Source organism: Syngnathus acus, chromosome 6 (assembly GCF_901709675.1).
Source record: "Syngnathus acus chromosome 6, fSynAcu1.2, whole genome shotgun sequence".
NCBI classification, from domain to species: domain Eukaryota; kingdom Metazoa; phylum Chordata; class Actinopteri; order Syngnathiformes; family Syngnathidae; genus Syngnathus; species Syngnathus acus.
Window position 1 is genome coordinate 4,669,222 of NC_051092.1, and position 23,653 is coordinate 4,692,874.

At 45.6% G+C, this 23,653-nt stretch overlaps 3 protein-coding genes across 7 annotated transcripts; 1 reads left to right on the plus strand and 2 right to left on the minus strand.

The window, feature by feature from the left end:
* Nucleotides 1–1,458: 1,458 nt before the first annotated feature.
* Nucleotides 1,459–9,316, minus strand: ptdss2 (phosphatidylserine synthase 2). The gene is made up of 13 exons (XM_037254587.1): nucleotides 9,115–9,316; nucleotides 7,459–7,766; nucleotides 6,425–6,526; nucleotides 6,170–6,252; nucleotides 4,924–4,991; nucleotides 4,704–4,838; nucleotides 4,573–4,623; nucleotides 4,391–4,504; nucleotides 4,184–4,302; nucleotides 3,996–4,110; nucleotides 3,782–3,927; nucleotides 3,514–3,699; nucleotides 1,459–3,395 (listed from the first exon to the last, which is right to left on the minus strand). The coding sequence occupies exons 2-13, from the start codon at nucleotides 7,653–7,655 to the stop codon at nucleotides 3,251–3,253; spliced, it is 1,461 nt and encodes a 486-aa protein (XP_037110482.1). The 5' UTR covers nucleotides 7,656–7,766; nucleotides 9,115–9,316; the 3' UTR covers nucleotides 1,459–3,250.
* Nucleotides 9,317–14,162: 4,846 nt separating this feature from the next.
* Nucleotides 14,163–19,824, minus strand: ppp1r3ab (protein phosphatase 1, regulatory subunit 3Ab). Of its 2 annotated transcripts, none has more exons than XM_037255320.1 (7): nucleotides 19,676–19,824; nucleotides 17,923–18,026; nucleotides 16,833–17,626; nucleotides 16,709–16,764; nucleotides 16,546–16,631; nucleotides 14,456–16,087; nucleotides 14,163–14,338 (listed from the first exon to the last, which is right to left on the minus strand). In XM_037255320.1, the coding sequence occupies exons 3-6, from the start codon at nucleotides 17,612–17,614 to the stop codon at nucleotides 14,549–14,551; spliced, it is 2,463 nt and encodes an 820-aa protein (XP_037111215.1). In that variant the 5' UTR covers nucleotides 17,615–17,626; nucleotides 17,923–18,026; nucleotides 19,676–19,824; the 3' UTR covers nucleotides 14,163–14,338; nucleotides 14,456–14,548. The 2 variants fall into 2 exon arrangements, with proteins under 2 accessions (XP_037111215.1, XP_037111214.1); XM_037255319.1 differs by having other exon boundaries at nucleotides 16,833–17,668.
* LOC119124943 (forkhead box protein P2-like) lies at nucleotides 17,506–23,240 on the plus strand. 4 transcript variants are annotated; one of them, XM_037255321.1, is made up of 15 exons: nucleotides 17,506–17,647; nucleotides 17,947–18,148; nucleotides 18,804–18,883; nucleotides 19,819–19,902; nucleotides 19,988–20,071; nucleotides 20,145–20,229; nucleotides 20,601–20,772; nucleotides 20,861–20,965; nucleotides 21,059–21,146; nucleotides 21,338–21,451; nucleotides 21,940–22,065; nucleotides 22,306–22,377; nucleotides 22,493–22,594; nucleotides 22,689–22,810; nucleotides 22,930–23,240. In XM_037255321.1, the coding sequence occupies exons 4-15, from the start codon at nucleotides 19,831–19,833 to the stop codon at nucleotides 22,991–22,993; spliced, it is 1,206 nt and encodes a 401-aa protein (XP_037111216.1). In that variant the 5' UTR covers nucleotides 17,506–17,647; nucleotides 17,947–18,148; nucleotides 18,804–18,883; nucleotides 19,819–19,830; the 3' UTR covers nucleotides 22,994–23,240. The 4 variants fall into 4 exon arrangements, with proteins under 4 accessions (XP_037111216.1, XP_037111218.1, XP_037111219.1 ...); XM_037255323.1 differs by having other exon boundaries at nucleotides 21,940–22,059; XM_037255324.1 differs by having other exon boundaries at nucleotides 20,601–20,739.
* The last annotated feature ends 413 nt before the right edge of the window (nucleotides 23,241–23,653 follow it).

The following is a 23,653-nucleotide window of genomic DNA, read 5'->3' on the forward strand; positions in this document are numbered from 1 at the left end:
TAGGGAAATATCATGGTCAAAGGTCCGGGTGTCAAGCTCTAGTCCTCGAGGCCACGTTCCAATATGTTTTCCAAGTTACCCTCGTTAAGCGCACCTGCGTGAAAAGTTTTAGCTCCTTTCACGTTCCGCAGGAGCTAAAAGTTTTCACGCAGGTGCGCTTAACGAGGGAATCACACGGACACTCCATTAGGTACACCGCCATTTTCAAGTGTACCTACTAACAGGTCACTTTATTAGGGAAATATCATGGTCAAAAGTCACAGGTGTCAAGCTCTAGTCCTCGAGGCCGCGTTCCAATATGTTTTCCAAGTTACCCTCGTTAAGCGCACCTGCGTGAAAACTTTTAGCTCCTTTCACGTTCCGCAGGAGCTAAAAGTTTTCACGCAGGTGCGCTTAACGAGGGAGTCACACGGCCACTCCATTAGGTACACCGCCATGTTCAAGTGTACCTAATAACAGGCCACTTTATTAGGGAAATATCATGGTCAAAGGTGTCAAGCTCTAGTCCTCGGGGCCGCGTTCCAATATGTTTTCCAAGTTACCCTCGTTAAGCGCACCTGCGTGAAAAGTTTTAGCTCCTTTCACGTTCCGCAGGAGCTAAAACTTTTCACGCAGGTGCGCTTAACGAGGGAATCACACGGACACTCCATTAGGTACACCGCCATTTTCAAGTGTACCTACTAACAGGTCACTTTATTAGGGAAATATCATGGTCAAAGGTCACAGGTGTCAAGCTCTAGTCCTCGAGGCCGCGTTCCAATATGTTTTCCAAGTTACCCTCGTTAAGCGCACCTGCGTGAAAACTTTTAGCTCCTTTCACGTTCCGCAGGAGCTAAAAGTTTTCACGCAGGTGCGCTCAACGAGGGAATCACACGGACACTCCATTAGGTACACCGCCATTTTCAAGTGTACTTAATAACAGGCCACTTTATTAGGGAAATATCATGGTCAAAGGTCACAGGTGTCAAGCTCAAGTCCTCGAGGCCGCGTTCCAATATGTTTTCCACGTTACCCTCGTTAAGCGCACCTGCGTGAAAACTTTTAGCTCCTTTCACGTTCCGCAGGAGCTAAAAGTTTTCACGCAGGTGCGCTTAACGAGGGAATCACACGGACACTCCATTAGGTACACCGCCATGTTCAAGTGTACCTAATAACAGGCCACTTTATTAGGGAAATATCATGGTCAAAGGTGTCAAGCTCTAGTCCTCGGGGCCGCGTTCCAATATGTTTTCCAAGTTACCCTCGTTAAAACACACCTGCGTGAAAAGATTTAGGTTATTTTCACGTTCTGCAGGGGCTAAAACGTTTAATTTTTTTTCATCTAATCATTAGATGACTCTCACAGTTAATTTTTTGGGGATGGGAAAAGTAGATATTAAACTGTGGATGCATCACATTTTTGTTGGGTTTCAAAGTAGCTTTTTATTGACACAGAAGCAAATGAAACAATCCTCCAGCTTTGAGCTTGTTGTATTTTATTGAAAACAACACCAGCATCTCTCAGGTTAGTTACGTTCTTTGACCAGTGTACAAATGGAGACAAAAAACAGAATTTGGCTTTCGACACATCAAATTAGTATTCAGGATTTTCTATTACTATTTTGTTTACACTTAATGTTCATGGCTTCACTTAAATCCAAATTGACTACCACACACAAAGCATTCAAAATAATAAAAATAGCAAAAAGGGTTGTTATTGCAAGTTCGATGGTGACTAACTGTAAACAACGGAATAGAACAACAGAATAAGACTCACAGCTACGGAATGTAATGAAGCAAAATAAGGTGCAAATATTTGGTACTTGAAAAAGTCTAAATGTTTTATGGCTTGAGCAACAAAAGCTCTCCAAGCATTTGGTCTGTGAAGTGAGCAGATGTGAATTGTTGATTCAAGTAAGAGGACACCTTTTGTGAGCAAGGTGAGCTCTTGCGAAGCACATTCGTAACCCTGCCTACGTGCTAAGCCCACAATAAGGAAAACCTCAGCTCAACCATTACAAAAGGTTCCCAGGTGCTCAAAGGTATCATGATCACGTCCTCTTTAGCTTAACCACAACATATTCAAATGTAAAAAAAGCCCAAAACGTTTGTTTTTATGTTTAAAGCAAGCTTCCACAACCGCTGAGCAGAGTGCGATTGTCATGATGGTGTTTGGCTATTTAACACTGTACAATCTAGTCTTCGACAACGACAGGAAATTGCCCCTAAAGGATACCTACCACACTATAAGTAGCTTAACACGTTTCAGCAGATACTTGGAGGATGAACCTGAAATGCATCTGAAGGACTTTGGAGAGAAAGCTGGAGTGGAACGTTCAACCAGTAATTCCCAACATTAAAGTAAGGTGAGTAATCATTTGCGAGAAGCAGAAAAAAAGAGTTCCAGTTTTGAAAACCATGATTCATGTCATTACAAGTTGTGTTTTGTTGTTCATCTACCCTCGAGATGTTTCTTTGGTGGTGTGTCATGAGACTCGATCTCCAAATGTAAAATGAGTTAACTGAGAACTAGAGGCAGCTGACGTAATGGTGCAATGCCCAAATGTCTGCCAGATATATTCATATTTCAATAAAGATGATTTATTTCGATTAGCTTCATCATATCTTCTGAATCTAGAATCTATGAATATCAATAAAGATGATACGTAACATTCACATATTATTATGCCCAAGCTAAATTAAGTGTTGAGGGTAACAACAGAGCCACATGTCAAGACAGGAATGATACATTTTCTCCACTCCTGCTCGTAACTTAGCCAACTGTAGTTCTCATTTTACATTTGGGGACAATTCCTCACACAATTTTTGGAAGCAAAGTGAAGTTCACTTTAATACTCACGCAGTTAGGGAATTTTGGATTTGAGGTCAAGTTTCAGGCTGAAGCAAAAATAACGACTTAATTTGACCTTTTGAAAGCGCTTGTCAACTGTTCAGTGTTTTACTACTTTTTGCACAAGTTCTGCAACGAGGAGCTGAACGGCGCTTTTTACAACATGTTTGCTAAATGTCAGGAAATGTCGTTCAGACGCCGAGCAAACGCCGTGCGCTGGACTGTGCGGGCACAGCATCAGCGCCCTTGCAGCACTCGATTGGTCTCTTCTAATTCCATCGTCTTCGTCCCAAAACGTTGCATATAAATAAAGAAAAAGTTCCATGTATGAATCCCAAACGGGGAACACAAAAAAAAAAAAATAGCCGCGGCGGCCGTGTGTGTCTTTGCGTCGTGCTTTGTTCCGTCTTAGTCGCCCGCTCAGGACTTCCTGTGGCGCACGGCGTCAGAGAGGCCGTTGAGTTTGCTGCGGCCCGAGGTGGCGCCGTTGCCCAGGGGGCGCTCTCGCTCAGCGGGCTCCTCCTGCTTGCGCCGCCGCGTCTCTTTGTAGCGGAGGGTGATGTCACTGCAGTCAGGATAGACATTTTTCAACTATTCAGCAATTTACAAGATAAATCTGCTTAATCTACGTTTCAATCAAAACCGCTATTTCTGCTTCTTGTCAAGCGTACGACGCTTCTCACCGAATGAAGAAGCGCCACAGCGTCCAGACGAGGATGATGAGGAGGCCCAGCAACCAGCACTGCATGATGAAGAAGGGAATGGGCAGCATGATGGTGTTGGGGTCGTACTTGAGCACGATAAGGAACTCAGTGACGGTGATGGCCGCTACCAGCCACGCCTGCTGGCCCAGCTTCTTGTAGAACTTCCTGTCGGCCATAAAGAAGAGAAGCGCGGTTATCGGATGGGCGTGGAGGAACGCTCACCGCGATTCTCGTCGCTGGCACTCACGGGTCATCCATGAAGTCGTAGATCTCCCTCATGGCCACGCCCCCCACGTTCACAAAAAACACCAGTCGCAGCAGCACCAGGTAATGTTCCGGAGGCATCCACAACACAAACTTCAGGTAGAAGGTGTTCAGCTCGGCCAGCAGGAACTTAAACAGATGACAATAAATCTCGAAAAGAGCACAAAGGCCAGAAAAAAGATGCTCTTCAATTTTACCATGAATATGATGCCTAACACGGCAAGCCAGCGACGAAGGTTGGACGCCGGCTTCCACTCGAACTTCACCCAGCTGTACGGTGTGAATTGGAAGGCGATGCGCTTGATCTTGCCCCTGGAAAAACACCACCACCTTGCTCCAGTTGTCATCTTTCAAACAAAAGAAGACTACTAAAATAAATTTCTACTTGTAAGTGGGAATATGCCACAGGCCCTGCCACTGGTAAGGCTTCATAGATAGCCAGGCCAGCGTCTTCATGCCACAGTAGATGCCAAGACTGTTACACAAGAGCACGTCCATGATCCACTGGAGAAAAAAAAAAAAAAAAAAAAAAGTTGATTACATATGACATGCTATAAATAAAAAACATGCAAGCAAAAACTGGTGCACCTACATGGTCCCACCAGCATTCAGAGAAATTGGGCAGCTGGTGCTCCAGGCTGTACTCCAGGAACTCAAACATGACACTAATGATCATGCACATCCACCAATCCCGAATCATCAGCGTCTGAGGGGGGGGACAAAACAAAAACAAAAAAAATCAACGCTAAACTTAGGGGTTAGCTGTTAGTTTACCTTGATGTACCACCCCAGGAAGTGAGCCGGAACAAAGCCGTCCATCTTGTCCTGCCGGGGAAAAACAAAATGGTTCAAATATAATGATGTGAGGAGAAGATGGAATGGGCAATCAAACAAAAGATTTGTACCCAAACATTGTGGAACGGGTCCGTGGTGTTGCCCGGATCGTAGAAGAGGCAATTCCCTCCGTAATCTCGTTCGGGAAGGGGCACGCCCAGTTTGGGGTCGATGTACTTCATGAACTGTCGCCCGTCGTGCACCGTCTAGATGGAAATGACATTTGAAATTTGAGCTGAAACAAGCGCTCGGGTCCTTATACAAGCGCTATGAAAATGATTTTCATTTCACCTGAAAGAGGATGAAGATGAGGAAGAGCTCATAGACGACAGTCACACAGAGCCAGAAGCGCCAATAGGCTGTGGAAAGACATAAAAACACTCCGTTGCTGCGTACTCACAGCCGTTCCTGATATTTGGATAAACCGGATTTGGGAGCAGCAAACTACAATTCTTCAACAAACATTGCAAGAGAGAATACATTTCGTCTGTCGAACCAGTTCTTGTGTAGGACCTCGAGAGAAGTTGTGGGAAATGCAAACAAGTATGTTAATCACACTGACCCAGCGAGAGATACAGGTTTGCGCCTCCTGAAATCCCGCCGGGTATTTTTCCCCGCGACACGTAACGAGGTGAACAACAAGCCAAAAACCCTTGACAATGTGTTTTGGACCATAAAACAAAAGCGGGCAGGAAATGTAAAGCCTTGAAAATGGGTTTTGTGGGCACACCCAGCCATCTGCATTTCCCGCTGGAGCTTCAGGAAGTCACAGAGATAAGAAAGTTGCCGTTAGAAAGGAAACGCGTTTGGCTACATTCGAGTGTCTCGCCCATGCCGACACCCGTTGAAACTGACGGCCGCGCTGTGAAATGTGCCTTTCTGCCAGCGGGTTCTGCCAAAAAGAAGAAGTGACTAACGGCCGTGGTTTGGATGATGTCTGGAAAACAAACCGCACAGGTGTTCAAAACTCAACTCAATTATGTTTTATAGAACACAACCGCCGCCGCATATAAAATGCTCTACACAAAATGAAAATTTCTCATGCAAAGACAGTTAAAAGAAACAAAACAAAACAAAACAGGGGCCTCAAAATCGAACACTGTGGACACCATACGGGCAGAGTGGATGTCAACAATGGCTAACACAAAAAACTTCCTTCTCTGCCTTCTCCTCTTGCTCTTCATTATGCGCCAATGAAATCTAGTATAGATTTCGTTGAAATTATACAATAACAATAATCAGAATTGACAGCGGTCTGCTTTAAACGGTCACGTCCAACGTGCCGAGCCGCACCGGTTTGATTTCATGCTCGCTAACCAGCTCAACCAACCATCAACACGACAGGTTTAATGGGTCCGAGAAAAACCGTGTGGCCAGATTGGCATCCTGTGATAAAATTGAAGTGCGGAAAGTGAAAACAACTGCAGGTGTGGGGCCCAAACCAAATGTGGTCAAATTGCGGCTCCAAAGATTGCCAAGTTAATGACTCAAAATGGCTTCCTCCCCCTTTCCCATATCAGTTGTGAACTTTTGTTACCTGGATGCGGACGAGTAAAGGGTCCATCTTTAGCTTGTGTGACCCCAAAACAGAGGAACACGAGGATACTGGCCACAATCCCCCTAAAGGAGAAGACAACAACAGAACGACATTTTGATCAATTGAGAGGTTCTTGTTTTTAATGTGATGGTTGGATGTTCTTAATTCCGGTTTTGATGTGCGTGCGGAAAACCATGTTCTTCCATTTATCTTTTCACTTGTGTTTCTGGCCGACTTGGAGTGTGAGTCAAGAACCTCTTGGTATTGAAGGCTGTGTCCTGCGGCGTCTCCTCCAGCAGCGTGACGTACACCAGAGCGCAGGTCAGGATGAACAGAACGGTGACGGTGTGGGCCCGCCTGTCAAAACAGAAGCCGCACTTATCCATAATGACGTGGACACGCTGACTCACGGCGGCAAATTAAGAATTCTTGTCTGTAGAGGACGTTTGAACCAGAGATACTCAGGGGGGCAGTATTCTCAGTACAGTAGAAATTATATTTCCAACTATAATGAACGATAGATGGCTAAAAAGCAAAGCGTGAAGAGTCTCTATGCACCAGTGCAGTCAAGGAGTATGCTTGGTTCACTCCATGCTTCGTAACATTAGATGTTCGCCATGAGTACCACTTCTTAACGGAAAAATAAAAAAATAACTAGGTTGCCAAAAAAAAAAAAAAAAGTGAAAAATACAGTAAATTATGACAGGCGAAATCAATGCCGCGTTGCTTGTTTTAGTATGACGCAACTATGCTGTCTTTCTGGTATGCCGTGTGACGCTTACTTATGTTCCTAGAGGAGAATTGTAGTTTATTTTCCCTTGCTGAAAAAGCAGCGGCAAGGAAGCAAGCAGGCTGCTATTACACAACGTAAGCTCGACAGAATGTCAATTTTCCAGACTGGCCACTTCTGCACCAACAGCTAGCTGCAAGCACAAGCTACTATCCCACTTTACGCTGTATGCAATGTCTTCAGATGAAACTGACAGATATCAACTTCTGGCTCGTTGCAAGAGAAAGCCGGCCTGCAATGTCCCGGTCTGACCAGTAGGGCTAATAGATTTAGATAAGAGATGACCAATATAGTAGTGTGGATGGATTCTGTTTGCAAGTAAGTCGATGGTTGCCATGGCAATGTTGTGTGCTGAGCTATAAAAGAAGTGAATGGGGGAGGGAAAAAAAAAAAAAGTCCAGAGCTAATAATGGTCTTTCTGCTAAATCGGGTGGTGTGAAATTGAGGAAAAAATAGGCGCGCAGCTCAATAAAGGTTGTCACGAGCAGAGAACACTCACCAGAAAAACGTGTTGGTCCCGTCGTCATACACTTCGCACTCCGTGTTGTTCCGTTGCAGGCTCTCCCTGGAGCTCTGCTTGGTGAATTTGGCTTTAAGCGCCGAGCTCTGATCGGGGCAGCCGGGCTCCCCCGTGCCATTGTTGAGCGGCGGCGGGTGCGCCGTGGCCACGCAGCTCCTCCTCGCCTCCAGCTTCATGGCCGCGCCGCACCTCAAAAAGATCTGTCGTGCGGGTTCGACCGCTTTTCCTTTGACTTCTAAGCTGAGGCGTCGCTGGCGTCAGCGGCACCCGAGAGACCGCGATGCATGCTGGTGTGGAAGAAATGAGTGTTAGTCAACTGAGCGGCGAGGAGGGAGGAGATAAGGAACCGCCTCCTAGCGCGGCGGGCCAGGCAAGCCAGGCGATTGCTTTTCCGAGAGATGCTGTTTATTGTAAACAGGCTTTGGCTGCGTCCATTATTTCATCCGAAATATTTGCTTGAGGTTGTTCCGGAAACCCCTCTGAGCACCGCATCTGACTTGACGAAAACACGCGGCTGCAAAGGTTGACTCGGGTCTACGTGACTTTGTTGAAAATGTTTCATTTTTAATCCAAATGTCTTCGGGGGTCTGAAAGAGGTGTGAAAGATTTTTTGTGTCAATCTCGAAACAACCACCCCTAAAGTGACCTCTAAGGTTTGAGGAAACACTTAGAGGTCACCAAGAGTCCGGATCCAGTGCTATGCACAGTGTGAAGGCTTGCCACAATTCTTCAACACATTAAGTAGAAAACATGACGCAAGGGGCAAGTGAAACTACCTGGCACTCAAACTACTCACCTCACCCATAAACAAAAATAGAACAGCCCAGCTCTGTCGAGCAAATGGCATGGCCCGCCACGTGTTTAAAGAACAACATAAACATAGTTCCTCTGATTGTTCTCACGGAGTGTCATGATTTAGGTCTTTAATATCACAATAACTCAATTCAGCTTCTACGTCTTAAAACAACAAACAAAAGATGTTGCACTTTTGTTTACATTGTTTCACGATTATGACTCCCGAGGGCAACCCTAAAAGTGATGGGATGAAAACCAATTTGACATGCATGACCTTTTTCCCCACTCACAACGTCCTCCTGACGTCACTTCCACGTGAAAAGTGGCCCGGACGACCAGGACGAAAGAACAACACCACCCTAATGACTCCCTGGGGTCACACCCACCAGCGGCATAAATAGAAACGGCACACCTAAAACAAAAACAAAAAGTGACTTGAAGCCACCTTAAAGGTGAAACGTCTCCAACAAATAGGAAAAGTCCAGCTGCCTGATTCAACCTTTGCGGTTGGAGCGCAGACAACGCTAATGTGCTTTTAATAACAACATCAACATTGTTACGAATGTCACACGAGTGAATGTTTTTGTAGGTGACAAAATCGTCGCATATACTTGGGGGGGGTGGGGGGGGGGGGGTCAACTGTGAATCCTCGTCTCCTGTCCTATTAGCCTCGCTGGCTAATGGTAGCATGCTGTTTGACCTTGTCTGCCAGGATTGTTCACTTCTCCGCGGTTTGGAATGCCCAACGAACAATGTTATTAAGGCCGCGTTGGAGCGAGCTGTTGTCCAAACAAAAACGCTGACGGTCCATGAGTCATATGACCGAAACAAAATACCTACCGAGTCAATGTGCAGCGTCGGTGGTTCTAGGCGGTTGGAGCGCCACTCGGACTCCATCTATGCAAGCGTTTCAAACGCAACTGCCGTCAAACAACATCGATTTGGCAAGACGACAAGTCAAAGCCGCGTTACCGTAAACAAATCCAGTCAGTTGAGCCCAGACAACGTCGTCACATGGGGCATGGGGTAGTCAGTCTTTCGTATCGACTCACAGAAAGGAAAGAAACAGCCCCGGTTCAACGTTTCAAAATAAACGTCCCGATTACCGGAAGTCATTAGCATTAGGATTTTATTTTGAAATCATTCCTATTTTTCGTTTTAGTGTGACTAACGTGCATGATAATCTCACGGGAGGGCATTTTGCAGCGTTGAGGCCAAACGATGGCGTTTTTGCGCTTATGTGGAAAGTGTGGACGTAAAAACACGCTTTAATTGAATACACGTCATTGAGTTCTTCGTTGGTTTGAAGTAACATAAGATGTGTTCTAACGATTTAGTTGACTTTTAGGTGAGCCATTCTTTCAACTGTAAACTTGTTTGAAGCAGAATAAAGGCGTTGACGCGTTCAGTCGGTTTGTACCGGTCATCTTCGTGCACTGAACAGCCCAGCGCGCGTGTGCGTGACCAAAAAAAAAAAAAACACCCACCCAGAAGCTGTGTTCCAAATCGCTCAGTCGTATACGCAAACCAAAAACAATTTGTATCATTTGAATCATCAGTCAGAGTACGTTGGTGAAAACGTTTGTATTTTTATTGCACTATAGTAAGCATGCACAGCAAAATGAGAGAATGATTAAATGATTCAGGTTAATTGAGCAAGACTTTTATCTCGAGTGAGACAGACAACTAACTCAGCATATTCCATCAACTGTATGTACATTTCTAAGGCCTCTTTGGACAAATTCGAAACATTGCCTTCATTAGATATGCGCATTCAATCATGAAAGCGTGTTGCATAAACACACATTTTCAGGAGTTCATTGATTGATTGATTGATTCTAAAGCCAAGCGCAAACAGAAAGAACGGTCGCTTGCTTGTTTTTACTTACTAGGTGGACATATGCTGGACAAACAGAAAGAATGGTCGCTTGCTTGTTTGAACTTTTTACACGATGATGGCGGCGGTTCCGGACGGGCCCCGAGCTGGCGTCTCCCGGCCGGGGACGAGCTGGCGGGCGCCGTCCCGGGATCTAGTAGCACACGAGGCGAAGCAGCACGTGCAGCAGGCTCAGCGTCGTCATCAGCAGCGCCGGTGAGTAGGACGCCGCCACGGCGCCCCCAGCCGTGGTCACCGTCAAGGGGTAGCCGGCCGACTGGTCCGCGCCGACCTTGCACACGTATGTGCCTGCATCCGTCTTCTGGAGGGCCGGAAAGATCGCAGTGGCGCCCTTTTGGTTGACCATCACTTGGCCGTCCTTCTGCCATTCGTAGGTGTTGTTGGCGACGGTGGCCGTGGCGCTGCTCCCAGTGACGGCGCAAACCAGGGTGAATCGTGTGCCTGTTATCGCTTTGCTGCTGGCTTTGACCACAACAACTCTCTTGTTGTTGTCCGTCGCAATCTTGTTTCCTGACTCCGTCGCAATCTTGTTTCCTGACTGGTTGGACTCCACGATAGCCTTCGCCGTAACCTCAACTGTGATGGTCGTTGCGCCCGCCGTGTAGACGCCGTTGTGTTCTTCCGCATCCAGGTTGATGATGTCTACGTTGCCGCTTTCCTCGGTGGCCCTCGGTGGAAGAGTGCCGTCTTTAAACTTCCATGTGGTAGTAGAGCTTCCAGACTTCAATCGGACATTGTTGCCCTTGTTGACTTTGCATGTTGATGACGCATCGCACACGACCAAAGGTTGAACAGTGAATTCTTCAGTTTTGGATGCGCTCTGAAGAGTGTACTCAGCCTTGTAGATCCCGGCGTCAGCGGCTTTCAAATTTTTGATCTTCAACGATTTTGATTCTGTGTCTAAGTCGTAGCCAACATCATCAGCCTTAATTGCGTTATTCTTCGGGTCCTTCCATTTGAATGAACTACCTGGCTCTGCCGCGGTGGAGATTTTCAACGTGAGCGCTTTGCCTATCTCGCACTTGCACTCCTTCGATCCCCCCGCTGTAGCTATCTGGCACTCCGGATCCGTTGCTGCGGAGGCCCGCAGCAGCAGCAGCAGCAGCAGCAGCTGAAGCCGCCAACGCCGGGACGGGACCATCTTGTCGTGATCGAGTGGTGTTTCCTGACTTCAGCGGTGCAACGAACGCTGCTGCGAATGCGGCGGCGAATGCGGCTGAGGAGCAGACGAGCCGCTTTTGCTCGGCCGAGCGACGGATATGAGCACGTGGCAGCAAAGGTTGCCCACGCTCGTCATTGTTGTCCCAAAGGACGCTGTGAAGTGTTGACGAGCCTTGTGCACATTTGGCCTATCTGGATTGGATGCGCTGCGCGGCGGCTTTGTGGCGAGCGGGGTGAGTGAGGCGGCGACGAGGGCGGCGCGCCCCAACCTCGTGTGGTGTGACAGCAAAGTCTGCAAAGGCTGCGTGCGTGCGTGTCGCTCGCTCGTCATATAGTCGATCGTCCCGCTTTGAAAAGTCGACGAGCGCCTGTACATTTGGCCTTTCTGTTAACAAAGTCATCTCGGAGCTGTTTGACGTCACGGGTCCGGAATGTTCATGTGTCCAGCCAGGAGGAACAAGAGAAAGTCATCATCACAGAGAGAGAGCGAGAGAGAGACTTTTTTGCAACACACCGTCCGGTCCGGTCCGGTCCGCTCCGGTCCCGTCCGTCAAACAACCTTCGGGAACTTTTAGCATGCAGGCCACCTGTCAGTGGAATTGGTTTGATTCAATACGTAATTGGTTCAAACTGATCACAAATAAGAGTTGAACTACGCCATAAAACAAACAAACCCAACAACAACAACAAAAAACCCCGCAGAATATCTATCCTCCAGTTCAGGCTGTTGCATTCATTTATTTACAACTTTCTGCTCATTGACAAGATTTCTCTCTTTTGACATAGTGACTTCCAAATACAAGATATGTAGCGCAAAAGTAACAAAACAACCACAAAGGACAAACAGCGGTAAATGGCAAGATATATAAATGCAGCAATATCAAAGTCAGTTGCATTCCCTTGTCCCTACAAAAATAAAGTCTAACACTAAAAGCAAGGCAAACATTTCCCCTTGTGATGGCACATATCAAATCCATCCATCGGTCCGTCCGTCCGTCCATCCATCCATCCAATCCAAAAAGAGGTCAAAATCCCAAAACAGGATTAAATCTGTACTGTATGTTGCTTCTAAAAATAACAGCACTCGTGTGATGCAACATACAGTTGACGCACAGCAATTAGCCACTTTCATGACATTTCATGCATTCAGTCAGTCAGGCAGGCATGCATTCATTCATTCATTCATCCACAAGCTAGCTACTTGTTTGGACCGACACTGCCATGGGAGGTAATACAAATGTTAGGTGGTTGACCTTGGCAGTGTAACATTGGGCTACAACCTACTGAGCCAATTTCACGATTTCTGGGGGGAACGCTTCAACTATCACGTGGGATCGGATTCATGCGTGCGGCTAATCGTGTGAGTGCTTAAGTGCAATGTACATTGTGTGCTTGCATTTCTTCATGATGGGGAAATCTTGGTGGAACGTGACAGAGGAGCTTGGCACAGTCCCTATCTGAAATCATAATAATCATGCATGAAAAAAAAAGAAAGTAATCACTAAAAATGGAGCCCGCCAAAATCACAAGAGTGTGCTCGGGCCGGCCGGCCGGCCGGCGGCGGGCGGCAAGCCCTCAAGTGAGCTCAAGTCGGCCGCTTCTCAACCTGTCCATCGCGTCGACCTCAACTTGTTGTTTCCTCGTGGTTGTTCTTCAGGACCCCTGAAGCTCAGCTGCTTCGCTCTGGTAACGGGGCCCAGCTCCACCCATGCATGCTGTTGGCCAAATCCATCCCCATTCAATCGCTTTGGCTGAGGACAGGGATGAGTGAGTGCATGAGATGTTGGCCACATGACATGCATGGCCTGCCAAACTCAAGTTGTGAAAGCCATTCAAAGTGCTCACACCTTTGCTCGTCGACTTGGATTTGCGTGAGTCTGTTTGTTCCGTTTTCACCGCTCAGCGCTGAAATCGAAGCAAAACAAGAGTTTATTTCCTCCAAGTGTTCTTTACACTCGCCTGCTCAACTGACACTGGACTTTTTACTCGCCTTTCATTTCTTCAGTACAAAACACACACACAGAAGCGCATCATTTGTTGTTCACCACAAAACCACACGCATCTTATTTTCAAAGGCAAGCACGAGCATTCAGCTTTGGGGCACGAGAAAAGTTTCTTTTACATAAAACAATTCATTACACGTGGATAGGTATTTTTATGAATGAAATTATTTTGAAGCAGTTGTGTGTCGCCCCCTCTCTCTTTTCTTTTCCGGTCTCTGCTGCCCCCTGCCGGCCGGCCACCGTCCATGGCAAAAACCCGGCCCTGCTCTTTTCACGGACATTTCGAAATGACATTTCGAATGATTTAAAATTGCTATTGATTTCATTGGTTTAGTCTGTCAGGATAAAAGGCCAAAAAGTTGATCATTGTTTTCCAAAATAAACGTTTTATTTGGATTCTACTTTCATGAAGGACTTCTGAAACTGCAGAATACATACTGTCAAGAAGATGAGATTTTTAATAAAAGGTGTTCATGATTCTCAGAAATTATTTGACAATCAATTGATTGATTCATCATTGCACCTTGTATACACAAATACATGGAAGAAAAAAAACGTAATTTTAAAATGTGACATCTGCTGGTTGGCCGCTGTTACTTTTTTTCCTTTGTCTTTTAGCTTTGATTTGCTTTGATGGCTTTTATCTTGAGCACTTTTGACTTTCTTTGTGGCGCCGTTGTGTGGCAGCCTTATGAGAGCCTGTTGAGTTGCGCTTATGCCATCTGTGTGTCTTTTGTATACCCACTCTGTGGTATGGATACTGCTGGGGCCTGAATTTCCCCACCCCTGGGGATCAATAAATATTCAATCAATCAATCAATCAATCTAACATCCCAGCACAGCACATTGATTTTTAGTTTTCATTTACATCCTGCGTGTACATAAAAGTCAGCCGTGCGCAAGTGGGCAGAAGGTTTAGTCATCTTAAACTATTTCATACAGCGCATGTAAGGCTTGTTACCCTTTTTAATTCCGTCCTAAAAAAGACCCTTTATTTAGGTGTGGCATTTAATTGCACAATGCACCCAAGCCAGCGATTGAGGTACAAAGCGGGTTGAAATGACACATTGTGTGTTTATCATTCAAAAGCCAATCAATTGCATTGCAAAAAAAAAAAAAAAATCCTTCGTCTATATAGCCAGGAGTGTTTTTGACATAAACGACACAGATGTGAACGTTACATTGGAATTTCCACAACAAGTTTGCTTCCCATTTAGCCTATGGAGTTGTCTTTCAAGGACTGTTTTTCTCCCTGACACAAGAGCCACACCAGCGTAACCACGTAGAGGCCAAAACATGCCAGAAAATCGTAATAATAAGCCGTCAACGCAAATACTGCTAACAAGCCAACGTACAGCAACGATTTGGAGATGGAGCTGCAGGAGGAGCGGCTGTCGCGCCTCGCCGCGTTTTTGCCAGCGGGTTCCGTCGGCGGCGACCGGACGACGTTATCCGCTTGGCTTTCCGGACGCAAGCCGACACGGTCCTCCTCCGCAGCCTCGCTGATGGACGGCATGGGTGAGGAGAGCGCTTTGGTTTTGCTTAGAGAGGGCCTCTTGCTAAGGTTGAAGGCCGCGTCGGCGCTCGGGTCTTTGGTGCGGACCGCTCGCAGGCAGTGCATGTAGAGCTCCACCTCGTCGTCCGAGTCCGATTCGGCCGATGCGCCGTCGCTCTCGGATTGCGCGTCCTCACTCTCGATTTCTTCATCAAGGAGATGGGCGCTATCCGGATTCTGTTGAGTAGGATCAAGCGAGTGGCCCGATTGTGACCCCCTGATGTCATCACCCGGGCTTTGCTGCTCTTCATCTCCTGGCTTTATGTCTTGCTCCTCCAATTCCACATCTGCTCCATCTTCATCTAAACATATCTCTATGTTACCACCCTGGATCTCCACACAGTGTTCTTCAGCTACGTCGAAATTCATCTTCACGTGATCGTTTTCGACATCTTCAGGTTCTTCTGCCTCTGGAGATGCAATTTCAACTTCCTCCTCTCGCTCATCTGGTTGACAGCGGCGCTGAATGTCCTCGGTTTCACCTTCGATAGCATCGTCAGCCCGATTCCAAGTGTCTTCAGGAACATTCAAATCGGTGTCAATGAACTCATCAGTGAGCTTTTCCTGAAGCTGCCAATTCTCGAGCGGGAGATCATTTTTGCTTTGGTGCAAGGGCAGACGCGATGGTACAAACGGCTCTTGGTGAATCTTGGTTACGTTGAAACTTCTTTGTTTACTAGAATCCTCTGCGTCACTCCTTGTGCCGTTTTCCACAAGAGGAACATTCAGGTTGGCATCGAAGCAACCTTCAATCGAGTTCTTTGTCACATGTTGATGATCTCTTGATCCAAAAGCGAAGCCGTTGCTTTGATTTGAGCAGCTCTCGTTTGTTTCTTCAGCCTCGGAGACAAAAGTGTCGCGATGTTGAGCGGGCGGGGTCTCGTCGGTTGACGTGTCCGGGCTAACGTCGCCTCGGATTAAAGATGTCAACGCGGCATCGTCGGGTGTCTTCGGCTCATGGCGTGCCTGCGTCTCGTGTGCTCGGGTTGGCCTTTCCCTCAAAGTGGTTTCCAGAAGGGCGCAAGAACCTTCAACTTTGTCTTCAGACCAAGATTCCCTCGCTGGGATTTCGTTGTCGTCTTTCGGACTGGACGCATCGAGTACGCCGCCGTCTCTTTCACAAAAGTAGTCCCTCACCAGAGCCATGCGGGCCGCCTTTCGACGTTTTCGTCGGACGCAGTTCTGTCTGATCTCATCCTGTCCAACGAGATGGAAAATTACAAATGACATCTCTCAGATTATGTTCTAAACTTAATACAAAATATTCAAATAAAAACAAAAGGCTGTTTGATGTCAAATTCTGCCGACTGCAGGTGGCGGTAGCGGGTCGAAATGGCGACGCCTTTTGATTGATGAGATTATTTCATTAGCAGTAATTACTAAATTTGATGGAACTCAAGTTCCATTAATTTTGTTTTTATTTTAAAGTTGAACAAATAGGAACACGTGATGCTGAGTCATAATTAAGGCCTGGAACTTTGTCAAATAAAATAAAAATTAAAAAAATAATAAATAAATAAAAATAAATAAAATAAGTGAAAAACAAACAAACAAAAAAAATCAAGATAAATGAATAAATAATAAATTAATCAATAAAATCAAAATAAAATAAATTTTTGGTGTTTGGCAAGATTTGAAAGTAGTCATCAGCATACCTGTGAATTGTTCCCGTCTACTTCTGACTGATGGCGAATTAGGATGACTTGCTCATTGTCAACCCTTTCTCCATTTGTTGACCCATCTGTCGAGTAAAAAGTCTTTGTAGTTTTTTTTCATACATTCATTGATGCATTGATATGAGAAAATAAAAGTTTGTACCTGCTGACGAGTTTTCTTGGCTAAGTGTTTCATCCGCAGAGGCTTGACTGTCACATCTACAATTTAACACACAAACTTGAGTTGAAATGCCGCTACAAACATTGTGCACTATCTGGACAAATACCTCAAAACAGTCTTTAGGCAGCTTTTCTTCTGCCCATTTTGCTTCTGGGGGTTCTCCCTCTGCTCTTTGCTACTTTGCTGGCACAACAGGACGTAGTTCCTGTTGTCGTTGTTGGCCCAGAAGGTACCCACGGGCGTCTCGTATCGCAGACAAAAATCAACTCGGGATCCCTGCTCTTCAAAGGGCGGCACTAAGGTCAGCTTGAAGGAGAAGCGGTCCATGTGAGCGTGGCCCGACGTGGGGATGTACTCGGTCAGGAGATCAAAGTGGCTGGCCCAGCAGTCCAAAGTGGTGCGCACGTACACGGCCTTGTGGAAGGACATGTTGAGGACGCAGATCAGGCCTTTCAGCGTGGTGGTCCCCGGGATCAACTCCAGGGACTCCAGCTCGACTTTCTGCTCCTGGACCCTAACCAGCAGATCCTCGGGAGACAGCGGGGATTGGAAAGTCAGAGGAGACATGCGGTACTCCTCCGTAGCTAGTCCCTCGCCATCCAGGAACTCCATTCCCGGCGGATTGGGCACATCCCACAAATCAAACTCCTTCACTTGCACCAAACTTCGACCGAGGGCGTCCGCGAAGGACACCCTCCTGGAGCCGCAAGGCGGCGGCTGCTCGAGCTCAGAGTCGTCCTCGTCGGAGAGCGAGCTCCTTCTCCGTGGCAGCGGGGAAGATTTGGGCCTGATGCTGATCACCACGTCGCCGTCGTCCTCGTCCGCCTCCGGGCCCGGCAAGAGGAGGCGACAGGCCGGGGCCGGTCTGGCTCGTCCCTCAAAGTCCATGGGGGCGCTGGGCTGCGGAGAGCCGAACGGAAGGTGATCGCGACGCCTCGGCCTCTGTCAAGTGACATTCAACAAGCTCTGACTTAACACACGGCGTCGGGTTGCGCGTGACATTGTCGCGGGGGCCAACGCTAAAAATAGGCAGGAAGGGAGTTCAACTATGTACAGTAGTCAAAGCTCAGGCGCAGAAAATATCATCCCGCAAGGCCGCCCGCCCGCCGCCGCGAGTCAGAGCTTTCGAGTTGTCACATGTAGCGCAATGGCTGCCTTGACAGCTTTCCATCTGGTTATTGCTTTTTACATACTACCTGTGTGTCTTCCTCCCCGCACAGCAGGAACAAGCAGCACGTCGGTGATGTAGCGAAGGTTCGCTCTTCAAGAACCTTTTTGAACCAATGAAGTTTGACAAGACCTTATGACATCATAAAGACATAAAAAGGATGTGTGGCTTTACTTTTGTTTCAAAGAGAGAAAGACACAATTGATAGCAGAAATGGTGAAGTGGAACAAAATTCCCAATATATGATGCTTCTTTGAAGCGTTACAATCTGCTGCTTGTTGAGTTTGTTGTCATCTCACAGCAATCTCACATTTTTGCTAGCGGGCAAAGACCAAATGCTTCCTGTTAGATTTTTGGAATATACGTACACTCCATTTAAACTATTTCAAACCAGGGTGTATCTAATGCTAACATGCAAACACTTGATATGCTAATATTTAAGCGTTCCATGTCAAGTCTATTAACTAGTTGTACAGAGACAGAGATCAACCGGAGTCAAATTCCTTGTTTTGCATGCACAAACTTGGCAAATAAAGCTGATTTTGACTTTAATAAAGTGGAATGCTTTAAACAACACAAGCCAATAAAAAAACATCAGCGTCACAGTTTAACTTCTGTCCAGCCGAATCTCCTCCGATTGCAATTGACTATATCAGCCTTTGATAGCGTGTGTGACAGATGTTCAAAATGAGGACGCACGCTCCCAAAAACGAGACTCGTCCTGTGCCAAAGACAAATCTAAACGAGGCTTGCTTGTTTGTTTGTTGTGTATTTATACTCGACCGTCTCTCGTGTGACTCTCTGATATATTTATTTAGGAGAAATGTAACAATCAAGTCATAAATAGATCTAAAGCGCCTGCTGATTTTCCCACACCCCCCTCGTCTAATTTGCGGCGCCTCCCACTCAGGTAGCGTCTTCGTCGCATCTTCATCCTCACTTGGAGGCAACACCGACTGCAGGCTTCACTTCGCTGCCACTCCATAACGGTAAGTACACCTTATGCATAACATTCCGGAAATATTTATTTTATGTTTGAGATGAAGAAAAAAACAAAAATAAAACCATAAATGACGATCTAAATTAATCTTTTTTTTTTTTCAAATTGCGTCACTTTGAGGTGTTTCTAATATTTGGGAGACACGCACAAAATATTAGAAAAATCTCCCAGTATGACGGCCGGCGTCAACAACTATGAACTTGAACGGCTACAATAAGGATTATCGAATACTGTACCATTAAAGTTATTTTTGAATGAACAAGAAACAAATTCCCCAGACATGTTTGCCTCGATTCTAATTTTGTGGATTGCCATTACTTGGTTGACACCAAGAATAAGTCAATTTTTTGCATGCAAATTTATATATTTCTTTAATCAATATTATGGCAGTAATTTAAAAATGTCATGCAATTATACTATTAAGATGATAATATTATAATAAAAGTAGAATTGTGGCTAGTGCTCAAGGATAATTACAAAAATCCTGAATTGTTGGTTCTGTATAGTACGATAATTGTAATTCAAGATAATTAGTGATATGATTGTCCAGATATTTAACAAGGGGAAAAAAAGCATGCGGAGAATGTAGACGGAAAGTCAAACTGTACTTCTCTGCTATAAGCTTATGCAATTGTTGACATTTTATAAAGATTTATTAAAGAGCTAAAAATTGTGAGACAAGACAAAACAAATCAATTGCAATAGATGTCAATGTTGAAAAGCCTTAGCGGTCATTTCTTGACATGTTAATGAGTTTGGTTATCATTCAGCGTGTGCTCACCTTCATTAACAGGCGTCCACTTCTATTAGGGCTCACAACAAGCATGTCATTGTGCTGCTTAATGAACTTCTCAGCCCGGCGTGCACCTCACTTAGATTTTGCTGTGTGTGTTTGCCATTCATCTTGCGATCGTCGCCATCAAGGTCTTCCTCGCCATGATGACTCTGAGCGCCGACCAGCTGCAGGCTCTGATGCAGCACAAGCAGCAGGCCCTCATCCTCCACCAGGTATCCCAACGCTCCTATTTCACAACAAAAGAGGATCAACAGGTTTGCTTGTTTTTTTTCGGCACCACTGCTTTTACTTCCCCAGCATCATCTCAAAGAAATCTACAAGAAACGGCAGCAGATCAACGTGCGGTTGCTTCAGCAGCAGCCGCTAAAGAAAAGCAAACAGGTAAAGACTGAGAAGCTAACTTTTTTTGTTGTTGTTGTGACATGTCGTGTGAAGTGTTTTGTCTGCCTGCCAGCTTCTTGCTCATCAACTGGCGCTCCAGCAGCTCCTGCACATCCAGCATCAGCTTCATCGACAGCAGTCAGCACGCTCCTCTGCCGGTGAGCAATGGCTCACAATTTCAATCTATCTATAATCATCTATATAAGCATCATGTCCAAAACCAAAGTTGTCCCAAAGCACTTTACATAAACGAGCAGGCGAGGATCCGCAGTCCTGAATTTAGGGCTGTCCTTTGGTGCAGTACCAATTTGAGTCACAACACGTGGGGCAGCAGTGAGCGCAAATAACAGTAAAAGAAGAGGCAGAGAAGATCCCCTACTAAGCTCATCCCCGGTGTAAATGGATTTAAACAGAGGGAAATCACATTCTGATGTTCTATTAATTAAGCACCACATTAATAATGAACTAATAATCCAATATTGAAAAATAATAAAGCAAAATAATGCAAATGTTTTTTGGCTGCTGTTAGCGGATATAAGCACAGAGGAATCGAGGCAGGTTTGGAAGGAGATGACAAAAGGAGCAGCAGCAGCAGAAGAAGAAGAAAACAGCATCAAGTGCGATCTCAAAGGCGCTGATCACACGACGACAGTCAGCAAAAGTCAAACGTGCGACCTCCTGTCACGTTCTACTCACAAGTGGTATGACACCACTTCTTGAGCCAAAACAGAAAAAAGCTGATTTTTTTTTTTTGGATCTTTGCACCACCTGTTGTGGTTCTTCATCTAGTTTGAGTCAAGACGATTTCACAGCTCCAAATGTTCTCTACGGTCACGGTGTGTGCAACTGGCCCGGGTGCGAGTCCAGCTGCCAAAGCTACAACCAGTTTGTCAAGTAAGTGGAAGAATCACGTTCATCCAGCCAGAATGGTGAGCTAAAACTTCTTCTGGCTTTTTAAAATATTTAAAGTGTGTGTGTTTGTTTTAGGCACATGCGCTGCGAGCACACACTGGACGACAAAAGCGCAGCGCAGTGTCGAGTCCAGACGCAAGTGGTTCATCAACTGGAGATTCAGGTGGGCCTGGCCACAACATTAGTTACACCCCCACGATCTATTGATCAGATCCACTCAAATGCGCCTCAAGTATAAGCACATTTTTATCTTCGAATATACACCCCTTAAAGTCTGAACATGTTACCTGTTGGTCACGCCAAAGGGTTTGCAACCAAAAGTTTAAACTTGTCTTTTTTTTTTCTTTCCTTCAGCTGCGCAAAGAACGAGATCGTCTGCGCGCGATGACGGCTCACCTTCAGCTGATGCCCTCTGCGGACTCCCGCTTTGCACCACGCGACGCTTCAGCCGACTTGCTTTGTCCGCAGGTAGTTTGCTGATGTCTGTGCGGATAACAAAACATTGTTGTTGAATCATGTTTTTATACTCTTGTAACTTTGCATACATCCTCTGAACCACTTTATATTGATAATTTTTGAATATACTCCCGTATTGTTCTGTCTCTGTACATGTGTTGCTGCACCATTTGTGTTTAAATATGCATTAGCTCGTCTATACTGTTTTGCATTTTTGTGCTTGCATCGAGCTTTTGGGATTTTAAGTACACAAGATGACAAGACTCTCTTTTTGTTGTGACAGGAAACGTCAACTGGGACTTATTACTAACCAGTAATTGCTTTCTTGCTTATTGTGATCACTTAGACTATAAACAAATAATAACCACCCCAAACAGTTCCCCCGGCGACTAATGGACTTCCTCGTGTGCGCTTCATTAGTGTGATAATGACCTCGAAGGTGGCCGATCCAATCGCTCCGTCACGCCGTCCCCCTCACGCGTGCTTTTGTTCGCTTGCAGTCCAGCTCGGTTGCCAGCGAGCCCCCCTCGCCAGGTCCTCCTGGTCTTGCGGCCCCCGTCGGCGACTCTCCTACTTCGTGTGCCGAGGCCGTGAGACGCCGACATCACCCGTCGGTCTATGCTACAGGTCATACATTTCAAAGATGCATTGTTAAACATGGATATATATTTTGTTAAAACTGGAGAAAATTTGCTGCAAAAATTAAAATTAAACCCCCTGCTTAAAAATTGACGTTAAAAAAAAAAATCACAAAACCTTTGCAATATATTTCCCCAAATAAGAAATCACATTCCTGTAAAAATAAAAATAATTCTCCACAAAACTAATTACAAACAACTTCTTTTTCTATTTCCTCTCTGATCCTCGAAAAAGAACACGATCTCTACAAGAACGCCGACGTCAGACCGCCTTTTACGTACGCAACCTTAATAAGACAGGTGAAGTCTCGCCAGTCATCGCTTTTTTTTTTTGGTGTCTTCACTAGTCATAAAACTCACTAGAACCATCCGGTTGCCCTCATCCCCGCCGTAATGTTTCCTTCCTCCCTTACAGGCCATCATGGAATCATCAGACAGGCAGCTAACGCTGAACGAGATCTACACCTGGTTCACGAGTACCTTTGCCTTTTTCCGGCGCAACGCCGCAACCTGGAAGGTAACCGCGCAAGATTTACTGCTGGACCAATGATGTGATGTGCGTCTCAATATTATACTGTTTTTTTTTCTTTCTTCGTCTTTCCATGTCACAGAACGCTGTTCGCCACAACCTGAGCCTGCACAGATGCTTCGTCCGCGTAGAGAACTCCAAAGGCGCCGTGTGGACGGTTGACGAGGCGGAATATCAACGACGGCGATCCCAGAAGGTGACGGGGTCAGTAGAGGAATGCTCGGTGATTCAAAGTGGCCTCCAAAATCCTCCATCATATAAAGCCAACTATACTGATGTTTTTTTTTTCTCTCTCAACTTGAAGTTAATTTTTTATCTGGCAGGAGTCCACTACTGATGAAGAGCGTTCACTTTGGCTCGGTTTTGAACGAGGAGGACCCGCGATAGAAAACAATGGCTAACTGAGGCTCGACAGGACTCAAATCAGCAACGATGACGTTACAAGTTAATCTAAAAAACGACCGGATGAAAAATATTCGACTCTGCATTATGTAATTCGAAACCTGTGTCTGTATTGATTATTCACACTTGCACAGGGAGAACATGTAAACTCCACACGGGAGGCCCAGAACTGTCCACTGTGAGGCAAACGTTCTAACCACCCCGTGTTGCCCTAAATTGCGAAAAAAAAAAGAAGTAAAATATCTTTTGTCAAAGTATTTTGTTGTGCTATGAGCTTGTGTCTCCTCAATAAACTTTTTGATCAGTTGATAATTGACTGTGGATTTTTTTTTTAAAATTATTCAAATAGAATTATTTTTCTCATGTTACATCTTCATGACCAACTTAGAGATCAAATTTGAAACAAGTTTGAATTTCTTTTTTCGATAACGTTTTTGGTTACATATTCCTTTTAATTGTATAAGTTTTGGGTTTTATCACAGACATCTTTGAAATAGTAGTAATTGCTCTGAAGTTGTCCCCTCCACTTTTAGAATGACCTAAATGTCTCCTTTTCACCCCATTTTGATCAACATTTTGGGAATATTGTTTTGCTTCCGCGCATCATTCCGACTTGCGAAAAAAAAAACAAGAAAGCGTCAAATT